This window comes from Schistocerca piceifrons, chromosome 1 (assembly GCF_021461385.2).
Source record: "Schistocerca piceifrons isolate TAMUIC-IGC-003096 chromosome 1, iqSchPice1.1, whole genome shotgun sequence".
NCBI classification, from domain to species: domain Eukaryota; kingdom Metazoa; phylum Arthropoda; class Insecta; order Orthoptera; family Acrididae; genus Schistocerca; species Schistocerca piceifrons.
In genome coordinates, this window is record NC_060138.1 from 710568697 (window position 1) to 710586837 (window position 18141).

The window sequence follows — 18141 nt, forward strand, 5'->3', positions numbered from 1 at the left end:
TCTATTCTAATGAGCACGAAAGCGTTAGGAATCGTCATAGCCATGAACAGAAAAAAACTTCTTGGAGGTATCAGAGGAAACGTGTGGCCGCCGCGGAGCTCTGTAAAGTAGTACAGGACTCATCATCATCATATTCACAGAAGGTCTGTTCTAATGAGCACGAAAGCGTTAGGAATCGTCATAGCCATGAACAGAAAAAAACTTCTCGGTGGTACCAGAGGAAACGTGTGGCCGCCGCGGAGCTCTGTAGAGTAGTACGGGACTCATCATCATCATATTCACAGAAGGTCTGTTCTAATGAGCACGAAAGCGTTAGGAATCGTCATAGCCATGAACAGAAAAAAACTTCTTGGAGGTATCAGAGGAAACGTGTGGCCGCCGCGGAGCTCTGTAAAGTAGTACGGGACTCATCATCATCATATTCACAGAAGGTCTGTTCTAATGAGCACGAAAGCGTTAGGAATCGTCATAGCCATGACCAGAAAAAAACTTCTCGGTGGTACCAGAGGAAACGTGTGGCCGCCGCGGAGCTCTGTAGAGTAGTACGGGACTCATCATCATCATATTCACAGAAGGTCTGTTCTAATGAGCACGAAAGCGTTAGGAATCGTCATAGCCATGAACAGAAAAAAACTTCTTGGAGGTATCAGAGGAAACGTGTGGCCGCCGCGGAGCTCTGTAAAGTAGTACGGGACTCATCATCATCATATTCACAGAAGGTCTGTTCTAATGAGCACGAAAGCGTTAGGAATCGTCATAGCCATGAACAGAAAAAAACTTCTCGGTGGTACCAGAGGAAACGTGTGGCCGCCGCGGAGCTCTGTAGAGTAGTACGGGACTCATCATCATCATATTCACAGAAGGTCTGTTCTAATGAGCACGAAAGCGTTAGGAATCGTCATAGCCATGAACAGAAAAAAACTTCTTGGAGGTATCAGAGGAAACGTGTGGCCGCCGCGGAGCTCTGTAAAGTAGTACGGGACTCATCATCATCATATTCACAGAAGGTCTGTTCTAATGAGCACGAAAGCGTTAGGAATCGTCATAGCCATGAACAGAAAAAAACTTCTTGGAGGTATCAGAGGAAACGTGTGGCCGCCGCGGAGCTCTGTAAAGTAGTACGGGACTCATCATCATCATATTCACAGAAGGTCTGTTCTAATGAGCACGAAAGCGTTAGGAATCGTCATAGCCATGAACAGAAAAAAACTTCTTGGAGGTATCAGAGGAAACGTGTGGCCGCCGCGGAGCTCTGTAAAGTAGTACGGGACTCATCATCATCATATTCACAGAAGGTCTGTTCTAATGAGCACGAAAGCGTTAGGAATCGTCATAGCCATGAACAGAAAAAAACTTCTTGGAGGTATCAGAGGAAACGTGTGGCCGCCGCGGAGCTCTGTAAAGTAGTACGGGACTCATCATCATCATATTCACAGAAGGTCTGTTCTAATGAGCACGAAAGCGTTAGGAATCGTCATAGCCATGAACAGAAAAAAACTTCTTGGAGGTATCAGAGGAAACGTGTGGCCGCCGCGGAGCTCTGTAAAGTAGTACAGGACTCATCATCATCATATTCACAGAAGGTCTGTTCTAATGAGCACGAAAGCGTTAGGAATCGTCATAGCCATGAACAGAAAAAAACTTCTTGGAGGTATCAGAGGAAACGTGTGGCCGCCGCGGAGCTCTGTAGAGTAGTACGGGACTCATCATCATCATATTCACAGAAGGTCTGTTCTAATGAGCACGAAAGCGTTAGGAATCGTCATAGCCATGAACAGAAAAAAACTTCTTGGAGGTATCAGAGGAAACGTGTGGCCGCCGCGGAGCTCTGTAAAGTAGTACGGGACTCATCATCATCATATTCACAGAAGGTCTGTGCTAATGAGCACGAAAGCGTTAGGAATCGTCATAGCCATGAACAGAAAAAAACTTCTTGGAGGTATCAGAGGAAACGTGTGGCCGCCGCGGAGCTCTGTAGAGTAGTACGGGACTCATCATCATCATATTCACAGAAGGTCTGTTCTAATGAGCACGAAAGCGTTAGGAATCGTCATAGCCATGAACAGAAAAAAACTTCTTGGAGGTATCAGAGGAAACGTGTGGCCGCCGCGGAGCTCTGTAAAGTAGTACAGGACTCATCATCATCATATTCACAGAAGGTCTGTTCTAATGAGCACGAAAGCGTTAGGAATCGTCATAGCCATGAACAGAAAAAAACTTCTTGGAGGTATCAGAGGAAACGTGTGGCCGCCGCGGAGCTCTGTAAAGTAGTACGGGACTCATCATCATCATATTCACAGAAGGTCTGTGCTAATGAGCACGAAAGCGTTAGGAATCGTCATAGCCATGAACAGAAAAAAACTTCTTGGAGGTATCAGAGGAAACGTGTGGCCGCCGCGGAGCTCTGTAAAGTAGTACGGGACTCATCATCATCATATTCACAGAAGGTCTGTTCTAATGAGCACGAAAGCGTTAGGAATCGTCATAGCCATGAACAGAAAAAAACTTCTTGGAGGTATCAGAGGAAACGTGTGGCCGCCGCGGAGCTCTGTAAAGTAGTACAGGACTCATCATCATCATATTCACAGAAGGTCTGTTCTAATGAGCACGAAAGCGTTAGGAATCGTCATAGCCATGAACAGAAAAAAACTTCTCGGTGGTACCAGAGGAAACGTGTGGCCGCCGCGGAGCTCTGTAGAGTAGTACGGGACTCATCATCATCATATTCACAGAAGGTCTGTTCTAATGAGCACGAAAGCGTTAGGAATCGTCATAGCCATGAACAGAAAAAAACTTCTTGGAGGTATCAGAGGAAACGTGTGGCCGCCGCGGAGCTCTGTAGAGTAGTACGGGACTCATCATCATCATATTCACAGAAGGTCTGTTCTAATGAGCACGAAAGCGTTAGGAATCGTCATAGCCATGAACAGAAAAAAACTTGTTGGAGGTACCAGAGGAAACGTGTGGCCGCCGCGGAGCTCTGTAGAGTAGTACGGGACTCATCATCATCATATTCACAGAAGGTCTGTTCTAATGAGCACGAAAGCGTTAGGAATCGTCATAGCCATGAACAGAAAAAAACTTCTTGGAGGTATCAGAGGAAACATGTGGCCGCCGCGGAGCTCTGTAAAGTAGTACAGGACTCATCATCATCATATTCACAGAAGGTCTGTTCTAATGAGCACGAAAGCGTTAGGAATCGTCATAGCCATGAACAGAAAAAAACTTCTCGGAGGTATCAGAGGAAACATGTGGCCGCCGCAGAGCTCTGTAAAGTAGTACAGGACTCATCATCATCATATTCACAGAAGGTCTGTTCTAATGAGCACGAAAGCGTTAGGAATCGTCATAGCCATGAACAGAAAAAAACTTCTCGGAGGTATCAGAGGAAACATGTGGCCGCCGCAGAGCTCTGTAAAGTAGTACAGGACTCATCATCATCATATTCACAGAAGGTCTGTTCTAATGAGCACGAAAGCGTTAGGAATCGTCATAGCCATGAACAGAAAAAAACTTCTCGGAGGTATCAGAGGAAACGTGTGGCCGCCGCGGAGCTCTGTAAAGTAGTACGGGACTCATCATCATCATATTCACAGAAGGTCTGTTCTAATGAGCACGAAAGCGTTAGGAATCGTCATAGCCATGAACAGAAAAAAACTTCTTGGAGGTATCAGAGGAAACGTGTGGCCGCCGCGGAGCTCTGTAAAGTAGTACGGGACTCATCATCATCATATTCACAGAAGGTCTGTTCTAATGAGCACGAAAGCGTTAGGAATCGTCATAGCCATGAACAGAAAAAAACTTCTCGGAGGTATCAGAGGAAACGTGTGGCCGCCGCGGAGCTCTGTAAAGTAGTACGGGACTCATCATCATCATATTCACAGAAGGTCTGTTCTAATGAGCACGAAAGCGTTAGGAATCGTCATAGCCATGAACAGAAAAAAACTTCTTGGAGGTATCAGAGGAAACATGTGGCCGCCGCGGAGCTCTGTAAAGTAGTACGGGACTCATCATCATCATATTCACAGAAGGTCTGTTCTAATGAGCACGAAAGCGTTAGGAATCGTCATAGCCATGAACAGAAAAAAACTTCTCGGAGGTATCAGAGGAAACATGTGGCCGCCGCGGAGCTCTGTAAAGTAGTACGGGACTCATCATCATCATATTCACAGAAGGTCTGTTCTAATGAGCACGAAAGCGTTAGGAATCGTCATAGCCATGAACAGAAAAAAACTTCTCGGAGGTATCAGAGGAAACATGTGACCGCCGCGGAGCTCTGTAAAGTAGTACGGGACTCATCATCATCATATTCACAGAAGGTCTGTTCTAATGAGCACGAAAGCGTTAGGAATCGTCATAGCCATGAACAGAAAAAAACTTCTTGGAGGTATCAGAGGAAACATGTGGCCGCCGCGGAGCTCTGTAAAGTAGTACGGGACTCATCATCATCATATTCACAGAAGGTCTGTTCTAATGAGCACGAAAGCGTTAGGAATCGTCATAGCCATGAACAGAAAAAAACTTCTCGGAGGTATCAGAGGAAACATGTGACCGCCGCGGAGCTCTGTAAAGTAGTACGGGACTCATCATCATCATATTCACAGAAGGTCTGTTCTAATGAGCACGAAAGCGTTAGGAATCGTCATAGCCATGAACAGAAAAAAACTTCTCGGAGGTATCAGAGGAAACATGTGGCCGCCGCGGAGCTCTGTAAAGTAGTACGGGACTCATCATCATCATATTCACAGAAGGTCTGTTCTAATGAGCACGAAAGCGTTAGGAATCGTCATAGCCATGAACAGAAAAAAACTTCTCGGAGGTATCAGAGGAAACATGTGACCGCCGCGGAGCTCTGTAAAGTAGTACGGGACTCATCATCATCATATTCACAGAAGGTCTGTTCTAATGAGCACGAAAGCGTTAGGAATCGTCATAGCCATGAACAGAAAAAAACTTCTCGGAGGTATCAGAGGAAACATGTGGCCGCCGCGGAGCTCTGTAAAGTAGTACGGGACTCATCATCATCATATTCACAGAAGGTCTGTTCTAATGAGCACGAAAGCGTTAGGAATCGTCATAGCCATGAACAGAAAAAAACTTCTCGGAGGTATCAGAGGAAACATGTGACCGCCGCGGAGCTCTGTAAAGTAGTACGGGACTCATCATCATCATATTCACAGAAAGTCTGTTCTAATGAGCACGAAAGCGTTAGGAATCGTCATAGCCATGAACAGAAAAAAACTTCTCGGAGGTATCAGAGGAAACATGTGACCGCCGCGGAGCTCTGTAAAGTAGTACGGGACTCATCATCATCATATTCACAGAAGGTCTGTTCTAATGAGCACGAAAGCGTTAGGAATCGTCATAGCCATGAACAGAAAAAAACTTCTCGGAGGTATCAGAGGAAACATGTGGCCGCCGCGGAGCTCTGTAAAGTAGTACGGGACTCATCATCATCATATTCACAGAAGGTCTGTTCTAATGAGCACGAAAGCGTTAGGAATCGTCATAGCCATGAACAGAAAAAAACTTCTCGGAGGTATCAGAGGAAACATGTGGCCGCCGCGGAGCTCTGTAAAGTAGTACGGGACTCATCATCATCATATTCACAGAAGGTCTGTTCTAATGAGCACGAAAGCGTTAGGAATCGTCATAGCCATGAACAGAAAAAAACTTCTCGGAGGTATCAGAGGAAACATGTGACCGCCGCGGAGCTCTGTAAAGTAGTACGGGACTCATCATCATCATATTCACAGAAAGTCTGTTCTAATGAGCACGAAAGCGTTAGGAATCGTCATAGCCATGAACAGAAAAAAACTTCTCGGAGGTATCAGAGGAAACATGTGACCGCCGCGGAGCTCTGTAAAGTAGTACGGGACTCATCATCATCATATTCACAGAAGGTCTGTTCTAATGAGCACGAAAGCGTTAGGAATCGTCATAGCCATGAACAGAAAAAAACTTCTCGGAGGTATCAGAGGAAACATGTGACCGCCGCGGAGCTCTGTAAAGTAGTACGGGACTCATCATCATCATATTCACAGAAGGTCTGTTCTAATGAGCACGAAAGCGTTAGGAATCGTCATAGCCATGAACAGAAAAAAACTTCTCGGAGGTATCAGAGGAAACATGTGGCCGCCGCGGAGCTCTGTAAAGTAGTACGGGACTCATCATCATCATATTCACAGAAGGTCTGTTCTAATGAGCACGAAAGCGTTAGGAATCGTCATAGCCATGAACAGAAAAAAACTTCTCGGAGGTATCAGAGGAAACATGTGACCGCCGTGGAGCTCTGTAAAGTAGTACGGGACTCATCATCATCATATTCACAGAAAGTCTGTTCTAATGAGCACGAAAGCGTTAGGAATCGTCATAGCCATGAACAGAAAAAAACTTCTCGGAGGTATCAGAGGAAACATGTGACCGCCGCGGAGCTCTGTAAAGTAGTACGGGACTCATCATCATCATATTCACAGAAGGTCTGTTCTAATGACCACGAAAGCGTTAGGAATCGTCATAGCCATGAACAGAAAAAGCTTCTCGGAGGTATCAGAGGAAACGTGTGTCCGCCGCGGAGCAATGTCTCAATTTTTTTAAAAGAACGCGGGTTGGAAACTACAGCACCAAATAATGCCTGTATAGCCTTCCGATAGCAGATTAACCGTAAGTTTAGAAAGACCGTTTTTTTGTTACTCCAAATTCTACACGCATTTTTCTCGAAACAACGTTTTTCAGCTCGCGAAGCGCTCTGGAGCCACCACAGATTAGTTGGTTCATCTGACTTTTTTTTATAAATGAAAGATAATTAAATTAAGAGTCCTTAGTTTTTTTAGTTGAAGTTTATTTTTTTAACATTTGAAAATAGAAAAACGTGTCTAGAAATAGACATGATCAGTGTAGTGATATGTTTTTCAAAAAGCAGCCATTTTTTCCGAGGTACTTTTCAGAATCCTACCGTGATGCCTCCTCACCTTCAGAGTCATTCTATTTTAAGAATTTTCTATTTTTATGTGTTTCAGAAAGAGCCACGGATCTGTACAAGACTTCGGTCAAATCAGGACGCGCCACGAGGCGCTGTAGCCGTAATTTTTGATTTGCTAAGAGATAATTTATTCATACACGAAAAGTGGTAGAAGCTCCATTTTAGTAAACACAATCCGTAGATGACAAAATTCTAGACTTTACACACTTTTCGTGCCTCTCGACCAGAACCTCTCCTTAACCCACCACTCGATAGGGGAGCTGCGATCGGGTATTGCGTGTCCGTGACCGACAGCAAGACGTAAGCGGATATTTAAAACTAAGCCCAGCGCAAGACAGTCTGTAATGACCGCGCCTGAGGATGACAATAAGTTAGCGTGTGGAAATATCTCACAATTTGGAGGATGCTATACTAATGAATACTCAAAAACATTTCAAAATTATCGTCGACTGGATGCACCTGTCCATGGCTAAGTTTTCTTGTCGGGTATTGCACATTCCGTCAGAACTTTCAATGCCACAAGGACACGATCATATTAACGTATCTGGGAAACGTGATTATGAGTTCCACTTATGTCATAATGTTTAAATTCATTCCGACAGTAATCCTTTGAAACACGCCTGGGATGTCACTAAGCACTAGCGCAGGGTTCAGAAACCTCCACCTCCTACCAGCAGCTACGTCATCCGTGCGGAGACATCTTGTGCTGTATGGAATTGTCCTTTTGTAAAGAACATGTAGAGAAGTTACGCCAAAGAAACGAGGTTTTTTGACTACCGGATGAGCATCTTCACGCCATTATGGGGCCGGTCGTAATGTCCCGGATGACCAGTGCGATTCGTAGCAGGTAGTGGCGGCGAACAGCGGCGTGCTGGCGCGCTTACCTATGGTGGTGAGTGTGAGCGTGGACCAGTAGAAGCTGTATATGTACTGTCGCGAGAGGCTGCTGTTGCGCCCGCCGTTGAGGTTGTACACCCAGTTGTCGGAGCCGAAGCCGATCACGTAGCTGATGGCGAAGTAGAAGCACGCGTTCCAGTGGATCAGCACCAGGATGGCCAGCACCACCTGCCAAAACACAGACCGTCTGCTGCGTAAATACTGTGTATTCGTTACGAAGGCTGACAACCTTCTCTCCGAGATGTAACACGATTGTCGCCGATATAAATACATCGCCTGACGGAAGATGTGAAGCACCCAGAATACGTGGTTGGACGACAATGCAACTTCTTACACGTACACCCCATTGGCGGTTATGTAAATGCTTAGTGATGCGGTTTTCTGCGACAGTTAGAACGGCCGTCAGAGAGCATTAGTGATAGACCTGAGTTTCTCCTGGCGTATACAACTTTCAAATAACTTCCAGGAATTCAGCCAGGTGACATTTCCAGCGACCGCCTAGATACTTCGGCGGGAGAACACCCCGCCATTTTCAAGGCAAACTGCAACGGACAGGTGACATACATACAAATTTAAAACCTCGGTTCTCGGACTGAAGCTGGAAAGATAACACACACACTGAACACTAATGCCACCAACCAAAGATGACAAAAGTCAGAGCTATCGATAGTGAGACTACGAATTCGCAGGTGAGGTAGCAAAGACTCTGTCCCTCTGTTTTTTGACAAGGGAGAGAGCCGGATTCCAAACAGAGTTTAAACAGAAACCTCCATCCCTGTTAACGAGGTTACTCGCTAATTTAATCTCAACTGCCTCCTTAATAACACTGTCGCAATAGCTGGACGTGCATGCCAATATCTTGGTGTAATTACACAACATGGGGTGACCGGTATCCAAGCAATGTTCGGCAGTAGCAGATCTACTTGGCTGCTGTAACCGTGTGTGCTGTTTATGCTCAGTACATCGGTCCTCCACAGTCCTGATAGTTTGACCAATATATGCCAAGCCGCAGCTACAAGGAATACGACATATACCCGCCTTACGCAGACCAATATCATCCTTAACGGAACACAAAGGCGCTCTAATTTTAGATGGAGGTCGAAAAACACATTTCACATCGCATTTCCATAAAATACGACCGATCTTGTTGGACGTGTTTCCTTTTCTTTTTTTTTTGTCATCAGTCTACTGACTGGTTTGATGCGGCCCGCCACGAATCCCTTTCCGGTGCTAACCTCTTCATCTCAGAGTAGCACTTGCAACCTACATCCTCAATTATTTGCTTGACGTATTCCAATCTCTGTCTTCCTCTACAGTTTTTGCCCTCTACAGCTCCCTCTAGTACCATGGAAGTCATTCCCTCATGTCTTAGCAGATGTCCTATCATCCTGTCCCTTCTCCTTATCAGTGTTTTCCACATATTCCTTTCCTCTCCGATTCTGCGTAGAACCTCCTCATTCCTTACCTTATCAGTCCACCTAATTTCCAACATTCGTCTATAGCACCACATCTCAAATGCTTCGATTCTCTTCTGTTCTGGTTTTCACACTGTCCATGTTTCACTACCATACATACAATGCTGTACTCCAGACGTACATCCTCAGAAATTTCTTCCTCTTCCTTGATATTAGTAGACTTCTCTTGGCCAGAAATGCCTTTTTTGCCATAGCGAGTCCGCTTTTGATGTCCTCCTTGCTCCGTCCGTCATTACGTGTTTCCTACGTAAGGCAAAAAGGCAGTAGACTTAGGTGTTGACTCAGAATTATCATCAATCACCCGATGTACAGTTGGTCGATAGCGCAACGCACGTTCAATCTGTCTATCACTTTAACCATTTTGACGAAATGTAACTTCAAGATGGGACAGCTCAGCCGCCAAAGTCTCAGCGTCAGAAACGACATGTGCCCTGTGTACCAAGGTACGAAGTACCCCTTCACGCTGAGCCGGCTGGTGGGAACTATTACCCTGTAAGTACAAGTCGATGTGAGTACGTTTCCTGTAGACTGCATGTCCCAATGATCCATCATCCTTCCTCCTAACCAACACGTCAATAAAGGGAAGGCAACCATCCTCTTCCACCTTCATCGTAAAACGAATGTTCGGGTGGATCGAGCTCAGATGTTCTAGAAAGACATTCAGATTCTCCCAACCATGAGGCCAAACAACAAAGGTATCGTCAACGTATCTAAAGAAACAGGCGGGTTTCAAAGGCGCCGACTCCAATGCACGTTCCTCGAAGTCTTCCATACACAAATTTGCGATCACAGGAGACAACGGACTAGCCATTGCAACTCCATCTGTCTGCTCGTAATACTGGTCATCAAAAAATAAAAAGTAAGTGGATGTCAACACATGCCGAAAGAGATTAGTTAATTCAGCAGCAAACCTGGCCTCAATTAACCGCAACGAATCAGACAGAGGAACACGAATGAAGAAAGAGACCACACCGAAACTCACTAAAATATCAGAGTTATTCAACCGCAGTCCCTCCAAACGACGTAAAAAATCAGCTGGGTTCCTGATATGATGTTCACACCGACCTACTTGTGGACTCGACAGAGAAGCAAGATGCTTGTTTTAGATATTTCGGCGGGAGAACGCTGAAAGTGTCACCTGGCTGGATCCCCGGAAGTTATTTGAAAGCATTAGTGTTGTTCACGTTTAGTGCAGGCCCCTATCATGCCGTAGCGGAGAACTTGTTCTCGAACTGAACCCTGCCAGTTGCAGAGACGGATATAAATACTGACCTATGACTTAAAGCGCATGACACACAACGAGAGGAAACCGAAGAACAAAATAAAAAGGGTGTTTACCTCACAACTCCTAAGTGATGAAGTCTGTCTTAAATGGATGCAGTCTCCGAGTTTTCTCTAACAGGTCTCCGTCAAACTGTGGTAAGTTATAAGTATCTATTTAAGAATGCAGGGTTCTTTTTTTTTTTTACAAGCAGGAATGAAGATTTAAGTTATCGATTCAGGGCAGTGGCAGTAAACTTGCGAAGTAACGGATACTGGGGTTGTTTTATTTTCCACTAAGATTTTTCACTTTCGATTTCTGATAATATTTCCACACTGTGCGTCTGTCTTTTGTGCTTTTTTCAATCTTTATTTTATTTTTGTATTGCTTCGTGAAATTTATCTACCTTCCTTCCCACAATTTTACCATATAGCATTCAACTAGGTTGGACGTGAATAATTGTGGTCTCAAATGTAACTTGAACTAGGCACTTTATTTTCACACTTTTTTCTAACAACAGGGACGCAGAAACCTTGCTAACGTTAGATGCATCTGTTAACTGACTGTTATGCAACCTTTTATCAGATATTTCACATCATTCACTAGGTACAAACACAGTCTTGTCCTGCAAATGGCGGCTTCAGTAAGGAGACACTACACTAGTAGCAGTGAGCGGTCTAGTTATTTTTAGTACGTCTGTGGTTTAGTGTTGTTGCCAGGCCTGGCAGGGTTTGTAAGCGACGTGAACAGCGTCAGATACTGCGTGATCACTTAGAAGGACACGAAGATACCAAGTACTCGTGTGAGCACTTGACAAAAGTTGGAGAGGGTCCTCACTGTGGATGTCTGCATGATGCTGAGGTACTCCCTTGGCCAGGAAGAACCCCTGATCTGTCAAATGTAGAAAATATGTGAGACCAGCTCGGACATTAAATGCGCTCCAGCGGCCGTGCCAGTATCCAGGACATCGAGGACCAGCTACAACAGTTGTGGACCACCTTCCTTCAGGAGAGGGTACAACGGCTGTATGACACTCCTCGCACACAAGTCAGTGCATGCATTCAGGCCCGAGCGGGTGTGCCCTCATACTAATACTGAATGGTTATTTGTAATTTTGACGCGGTATTGTAAACACAGAAATAACACAATATGCCCTCTCAACGCATGAAGTTTCATTTCGTTTCCTCCTTCCCTTCTGGATGTTTTACTTTTTTTTGTCAGGCAGTGTACTTCCTTCACTCTATTTCTTACGGAGAGAATGGGGAAAGATGACTTTAGATAGGGCGGACACCTGTCAGCAGGAATACCTTCGCGATTTCCAGAATGAATCTATGACTGAAGAATTTAAATCCACGTTTACTGGCCTGGCTGTTCTGCTCATCTGCAGTGATTGTTTTTGCTAGCGCTGTTTTGGATTCCGTAGAAATGTTGGAACACGTGAGGCAATACTGACCCTACGACTTATCTTACAAAATAGATTAAGGAAAGGCAAACCTACGTATCTCGCATTTGTAGACTTAGAGAAGCTTTTGACAATGTTGACTGGAATACTCTCTTTCAAATTCTGAAGGTGGCAGGGGTAAAATACAGGGAGCGAAAGGCTATTTACAATTTGTATAGAAACCAGATGGCAGTTATAAGAGTCGAGGGGCATGAAAGGGAAGCAGTGGTTGGGAAGGGAGTGAGACAGGGTTGTATCCTATCCCCGATGTTATTCAATCTGTATATTGAGCAAGCAGTAAAGGAAAAAAAAAAAGAAAAATTCGGAGTAGGAATTAAAATCCATGGAGCATAAATAAAAACTTTGAGGTTCTGCGATGACATTGTACTTCTGTCAGAGACAGCAAAGGACCTGGAAGAGCAGCTGAACGCAATGGACAGTATCTTAACAGGAGGATATAAGCTGAACATCAACAAAAGCAAAACGAGGATAATGGACTGTAGTCGAATTAATTCGGGTGATGCTGCGGGAATTAGATTAGGAAATGAGACACTTAAAGTAGTAAAGGAGATTTGCTATTTGGGGAGCAAAATAACTGATGATGGTCGAAGTAGAGAGGATATAAAATGCAGACTGGCAATGACAAGGAAAGCGTTTATGAAGAAGAGAAATTTGTTAACATCGAGTATAGAGTTAAGTGTCAGGAAGTCGTTTCTAAAAGTATTTGTATGGAGTGTAGCATAGAAGTGAAACGTGGACGATAAATAGTTTAGACAAGAAGAGAATAGAAGCTTTCGAAATGTGGTGCTACAGAAGAATGCTGAAGATTAGATGGGTAGATCACATAACTAATGAGGAGATATTGAACAGAATTGGGGAGAAGAGAAATTTATGGCACATCTTGACTAGAAGAAGGGATCGGTTGGTAGGGTATATTCTGAGGCATCAAGGGATCACCAATTTAGTATTGGAGGACAGCGTTGAGGGTAAAAATCGTAGAGGGAGACCAAGAGATGAATACACTAAACAGATTCAGAAGGATGTAGGCTGCAGTACGTATTGGGAGGTGAAGAAGCTTGCACAGGAGAGAGTAGCATGGAGAGCTGCATCAAACCAGTCTCAGGACTGAAGACCACAACAACAACAGTGCTGTTTTGTTCTTGTTTTGTTTTTTATAATGGCAAGTTTAAGCGAACAACGTGCAGCTGTGAAATTTTGTATTCTACTCGGTAAAAATGCTGCTGAAACTATTTTAATGTTGAAAACAGCTTTCCAAGATGACGCTATGGGAAAAACTCAAGTGTACGAATGGTTTGCTCGATTTAAAAATGGCTGCGTGTCGATTGATGACAAACCTCGTTCTGGACGTCCATCAACTGCCCGAATCGACGAAAATATTGAAAAGTTCATTCAGTGTTTGTTTCTCGCAGGTCAGATCGTTCAAAAATGGTTCAAATGGCTCTGAGCACCATGGAACTCAACTTCTGGGGTCATCAGTCCCCTAGAACTTAGAACTACTTAAACCAAACTAACCTAAGGACGTAACATACATCCATGCCCGAGGGAGGATTAGAACCTGCGACCGTAGGGTCAGATCGTCAATCACACCTTTATTTGCAAGTTTTAGGGAAACTGCGCGACAGTGTTCGTCAAAAAAGACCCGATTTGTGGCAGACAGGAGACCGGTTCTTCCAACACGACAACGCACCTGGACAAACAGCCATCTCTGTCAGATAATTTGTGTCTAAAAATGGTTTTGTTCCATTGCCCCACAGCTGACCTGGCTCCGTGCGTCTTTTCCTTATTTCCACGCATGAAAAGGGGCAAGAAAGAACACCGAATTGACAACATAGAAGAAAGCAGGAAAAAAACGAGGGAGGAGCTGTCAGCTATTTCTAAAGGTGACTAAAAAAATATTTCGAACGGCGGAAGCGCCAGTGGGACAGATGTATTACTTGTTATGTAGAGTATTTTGAAGGGAAAAGGTTGTTTTATAAACAGTTTGAAAATATATAGCGTTTAAAATATAATTCCGGTTTTTTGGGTACCGCATCGCACGTGGTTTCTACGGATTTGCAAGGCTACGGTAAGTACATTAACAATTCACCCAAAGTAAACAAGGTTTTGAACGATGTCCACTTACTGCATTAGCTCACTTACGGATTGCGATATTCCTTTGTCAGCAAAAAACTTGCAGTGCACGTCTTAGCGATAAAGACGTACTAGGTGTGTGATACACAATGACGGTCAGAATCTCAACTAATTGGTAAGGGCCGGCCGGTGTGGCCGAGCGGATCTACACGCTTCAGTCTGGAACCGCGCGACTGCTACGGTCGCAGGTTCGAGTCCTGCCTCGGGCATGGATGTGTGTGATGTCCTTAGGTTAGTTAGGTTTAAGTAGTTCTAAGGTCTAGGGGACTGGTGACCTCAGATGTTAAGTCTGAAAGTGCTCAGAGCCATTTGAACCAAGTGGTAAGGAACTGCTTATAACTGGTAGGTGGCTCACAAACGCCATAGCTGTTCAAGATTTAATCATTACTTCTAAGCTCCATATATTCTTCTTTTCCTCCGTAACGTCTTTCCCGTCTAGCACGGGCTCCACTTTTTTCAATATTTGGCACATTTTGTTTTAGTATTCAACTCTGTAGCCGGATGGCCTTCCTGTTGCCATAGTCCTCAAGGTAAAGTGAGGGAGGGAAGCCTTGCGCGTAATCCGTCTGTGAATCGTGTACAGTTCATTCAGTGAGTTATCGTATTGTAACTGTTTGTATATCGTACTCGCTGAGGCGGAATTTGGGGACCAGCCTAGCATTTGTCCAAGCGAGCGTGGGAAACCGCCTAAAAACAACACTCAGGGTGGCTGGTGTACCCACCCAGGAGTCCACGGCGCTCCTAGTGCGGCGCACCTCCACCGTATCGCAGGGTAGCTAATTACGTTATACGAGCAGGTGGGTCTGTAGCTCTGTGGAATCATAAGTCTGCAACATAGACGCAATCTGAACACAAAAATATATATCTTTCCAACACAAAGATGTTTTCACCTATTAATTGGCCTTGATGGATATGCTAAATATCCTGTTTGCCATTGGCTCAAACTTCCAGTACAGGCTACGCTTTTAAAACGAAGCTCGCTGACAGACAAGGCACGCGGACGTCACAGCATACTGATACAGCGAAACAGACTGTTTCGCAATCGGCGCACCGGTCGGTCCAAACGCTTACTGCTGCTCCGTTGGGAAGGTCTGCTCGCAGTAATCCGAGGAATCTACCCAGAGACATAAAATTTAATCTCAAAAAGTTGATGCCTGTGCAAACAAATCTCTAGGTCTAACCGACCTACATCTTTGACGTTATACTGCGGAAAGTTTGCGTTAGTTAATTTTGTTCTCAACTGTTGAAGCTCCGCCGGCCGGTGTGGCCGAGCGGTTATAGGCGCTTCAGTCTGGAACCGCACGACCGCTACGGTCGCAGGTTCGAATCCTGCCTCGGGCATGGATGTGTGTGATGTCCTTAGGTTAGCTAGGTTTAAATAGTTCTAAGTTCTAAGGGACTGATGACCTCGGATGTTAAGTCCCATAGTGCTCAGAGCCTTTTTTTTTTGTTGAAGCTCACTTAAATTTGTCACACTCTGGGAATAAAACTTCGAAAAGAAAGCAGGTTACATCTAAATTGCCATTTCCCGAGAAACTGCTGCTATACCGTCATTCACTACTATCTATCGCTGTTTTATGTAGTGACAACGTTGTTAAGGGAACATCACATTTTGTATCGTATGTAAAACTTCACCATTAATTCGGATTTCGCCTACTGTGCCTTGTAAAACATTATGAATTATGCAGGCCATCATTATATCACATAGTGTTTTGGCGGAAGAGATTGTACGGATACATGACAAAACGACTCTTTCCGCTCCGTTTACCTGAATCGAGAGTCACGGCACAAGGCTTTCATTCGTCATAAATTCTGTCCTAGTCTGCGGGTGCGGGAATCTCCTTAATCTCTCCCGCTACGCAGATGCAGGAATTGAAATCTGCTTCTTTTTCTGTATTACATGTTAGTTATACGAGGTAGAAATGAGAAAATACACAGAACTATATGAGTGAGGGAAACCACATAAAAGTCAAATCTTAGATCATTAGCATGTGAGGAACTTCGATTGGGCTGTCTTTCTTCTCTCAGTTTTTCATATTTTTTAAAAGACGTCATATTCGCCATTGACTGTACATTTATTACAATATCTCCTATTACAGGGACATTTTGGTCATTTGAAGTCGTTACAACTGCACTAAACATGTACATCGAGGTATCAGCCGCTGCCACATACGCCAGCTTTTAAAGTATAAAATACACCATCACGTTATGAGAAAACATCATAAAATACACAGATAAATGCAGCACTGTTAACTAATTTTACCGTTATGTGGTGAGTAGGATAAAAGCACTTTCCACTGAGTGCCTGTTTACTGCACCGTACTAGCCAAACAGGCGGGTATCAGCTCCAAGGTATTTGTGTCATAACCAAGGAGTGCATTTAAGAGGCAAGCAGGTGCCAACATGCTCTTAGGTGTTAATCTTAAGGTAGCGGGAAACCGAGGAATCAAACTTTATTAACAGTGTGGTAAAAACATACACGTATCCATAAACTAGAAAATAAATTCAAACCCTACATGCTCATAAAGATGCATACAATAACGTGGCTTGGTTACAAAAGTCCTCGTATTAAACAGTTGTATGGATTAAACATAATATTTCATGTATTGTGTTATTTGACGTGTGTGGTGTAAAGTGTGGTGCTCACGAGGGCGTCATATCACAAGAAATCATACAATGCAAATACATTCCATTGTGTCCATATATTGAAGTACAACGATTATACTATTCTGGTAAATTCGGAAATTTGTGGTAAGTTCCAACAGGACTATACTGCTGAGGTCATGGATTCCTAGGTTTACACACTACTTAATGTAACGTAAACTAACTTACGCTATGGACAACACACACACCCATGCCCGAGGGAGGACTCCAACCTCCGACGGGAGGAGCCGCGCGTTCCGTGGCAAGGCGCCCTAGACCGTGTGGCTACCCCGCGCGGCGCTATTCTGGTAAAATCATCATCCTTACATGTGATTATAAGCACAACACTTTATGATCCATAATGACCATTTCATGTAGTGCCTTACCTAAAAGGTGGGTGTAAAATGTTGGTCATGTGCAGGCGTCACTTCACTACGAAACCAAACAATACAGATACTTTGGAGCTAATTCCTACCTGGTTTGACCAGTGATGTGTTTGTTACTGACATGTGCAGTAAGCAGGAATTCAATTTCAAGTGCTTTTATCCTACCGTCCCATAGCGGAAAAATTAAATGTGGGTGCTGTATTTATTTGTGTGCGTTATGATGTGTTCTCGTAAGGTGATGCAATTTATACGGGGTGTTCAGCAAGTCTCTCCGCAGTGCCGTATGATTGTTAGCCGCGCGTACCTTATGATTGTTCGCCTGCCTGGGTTTTTCAACGAAACAATAAACGAACAACGATATTCAGTGATATACAGCTCGCGTTTCAGTATCACTGCTTGCTGATGTTTTTGGTGATCGCATAATTTCAGAGGGACTTGGCCTCCACGATGGCCCGACCTAACACCACCTGAACTTTTCTTCTGGGGTGCAGCGAAAGCAACTGTCCATAAAAACAGTCCAAAATCCATCGCTGAATTGAAAACTGAAATATCCACTTTCACTACTTCTGTTACAGAAGAAATGTTACATCTTGTGTTTGGAAACATGATTAGACGAATTGAATTGTGTATTCAACAAGAGGGGGGACACTTTCAACATTTAATGTGAAAATTTGCAAGTAAAAATGAATATTCAATAAATTAATAACTTGTATTTCACTGAGTTTCATTTCGGTATATTCACTGCGGCATACAGCACGTGCGGCTGAGAATCATACGGCACTACGGAGAGACTTTTTGAACACCCCGTATTTTATACACGTGGTTTAAGTGACAGAGGTTAACACGAGTCATAGAGGCTCACGTCTTTTTGTTAATGTTGACCACTGCTACGTTTTCAGCAGATG

At 44.1% G+C, this 18141-nt stretch overlaps 1 protein-coding gene across 1 annotated transcript in view; it reads right to left on the reverse strand.

Annotated features, from left to right (window-relative positions):
- LOC124793790 (cyclic nucleotide-gated cation channel subunit A) overlaps nt 1-18141 on the reverse strand; it is a 595917-nt gene that overhangs the window by 376862 nt on the left and 200914 nt on the right. The window contains exon 4 of the mRNA XM_047258047.1: nt 7867-8047. Within this exon, the coding sequence (XP_047114003.1) occupies nt 7867-8047 (181 nt within the window). The remainder of the gene's footprint in view (nt 1-7866; nt 8048-18141) is intronic.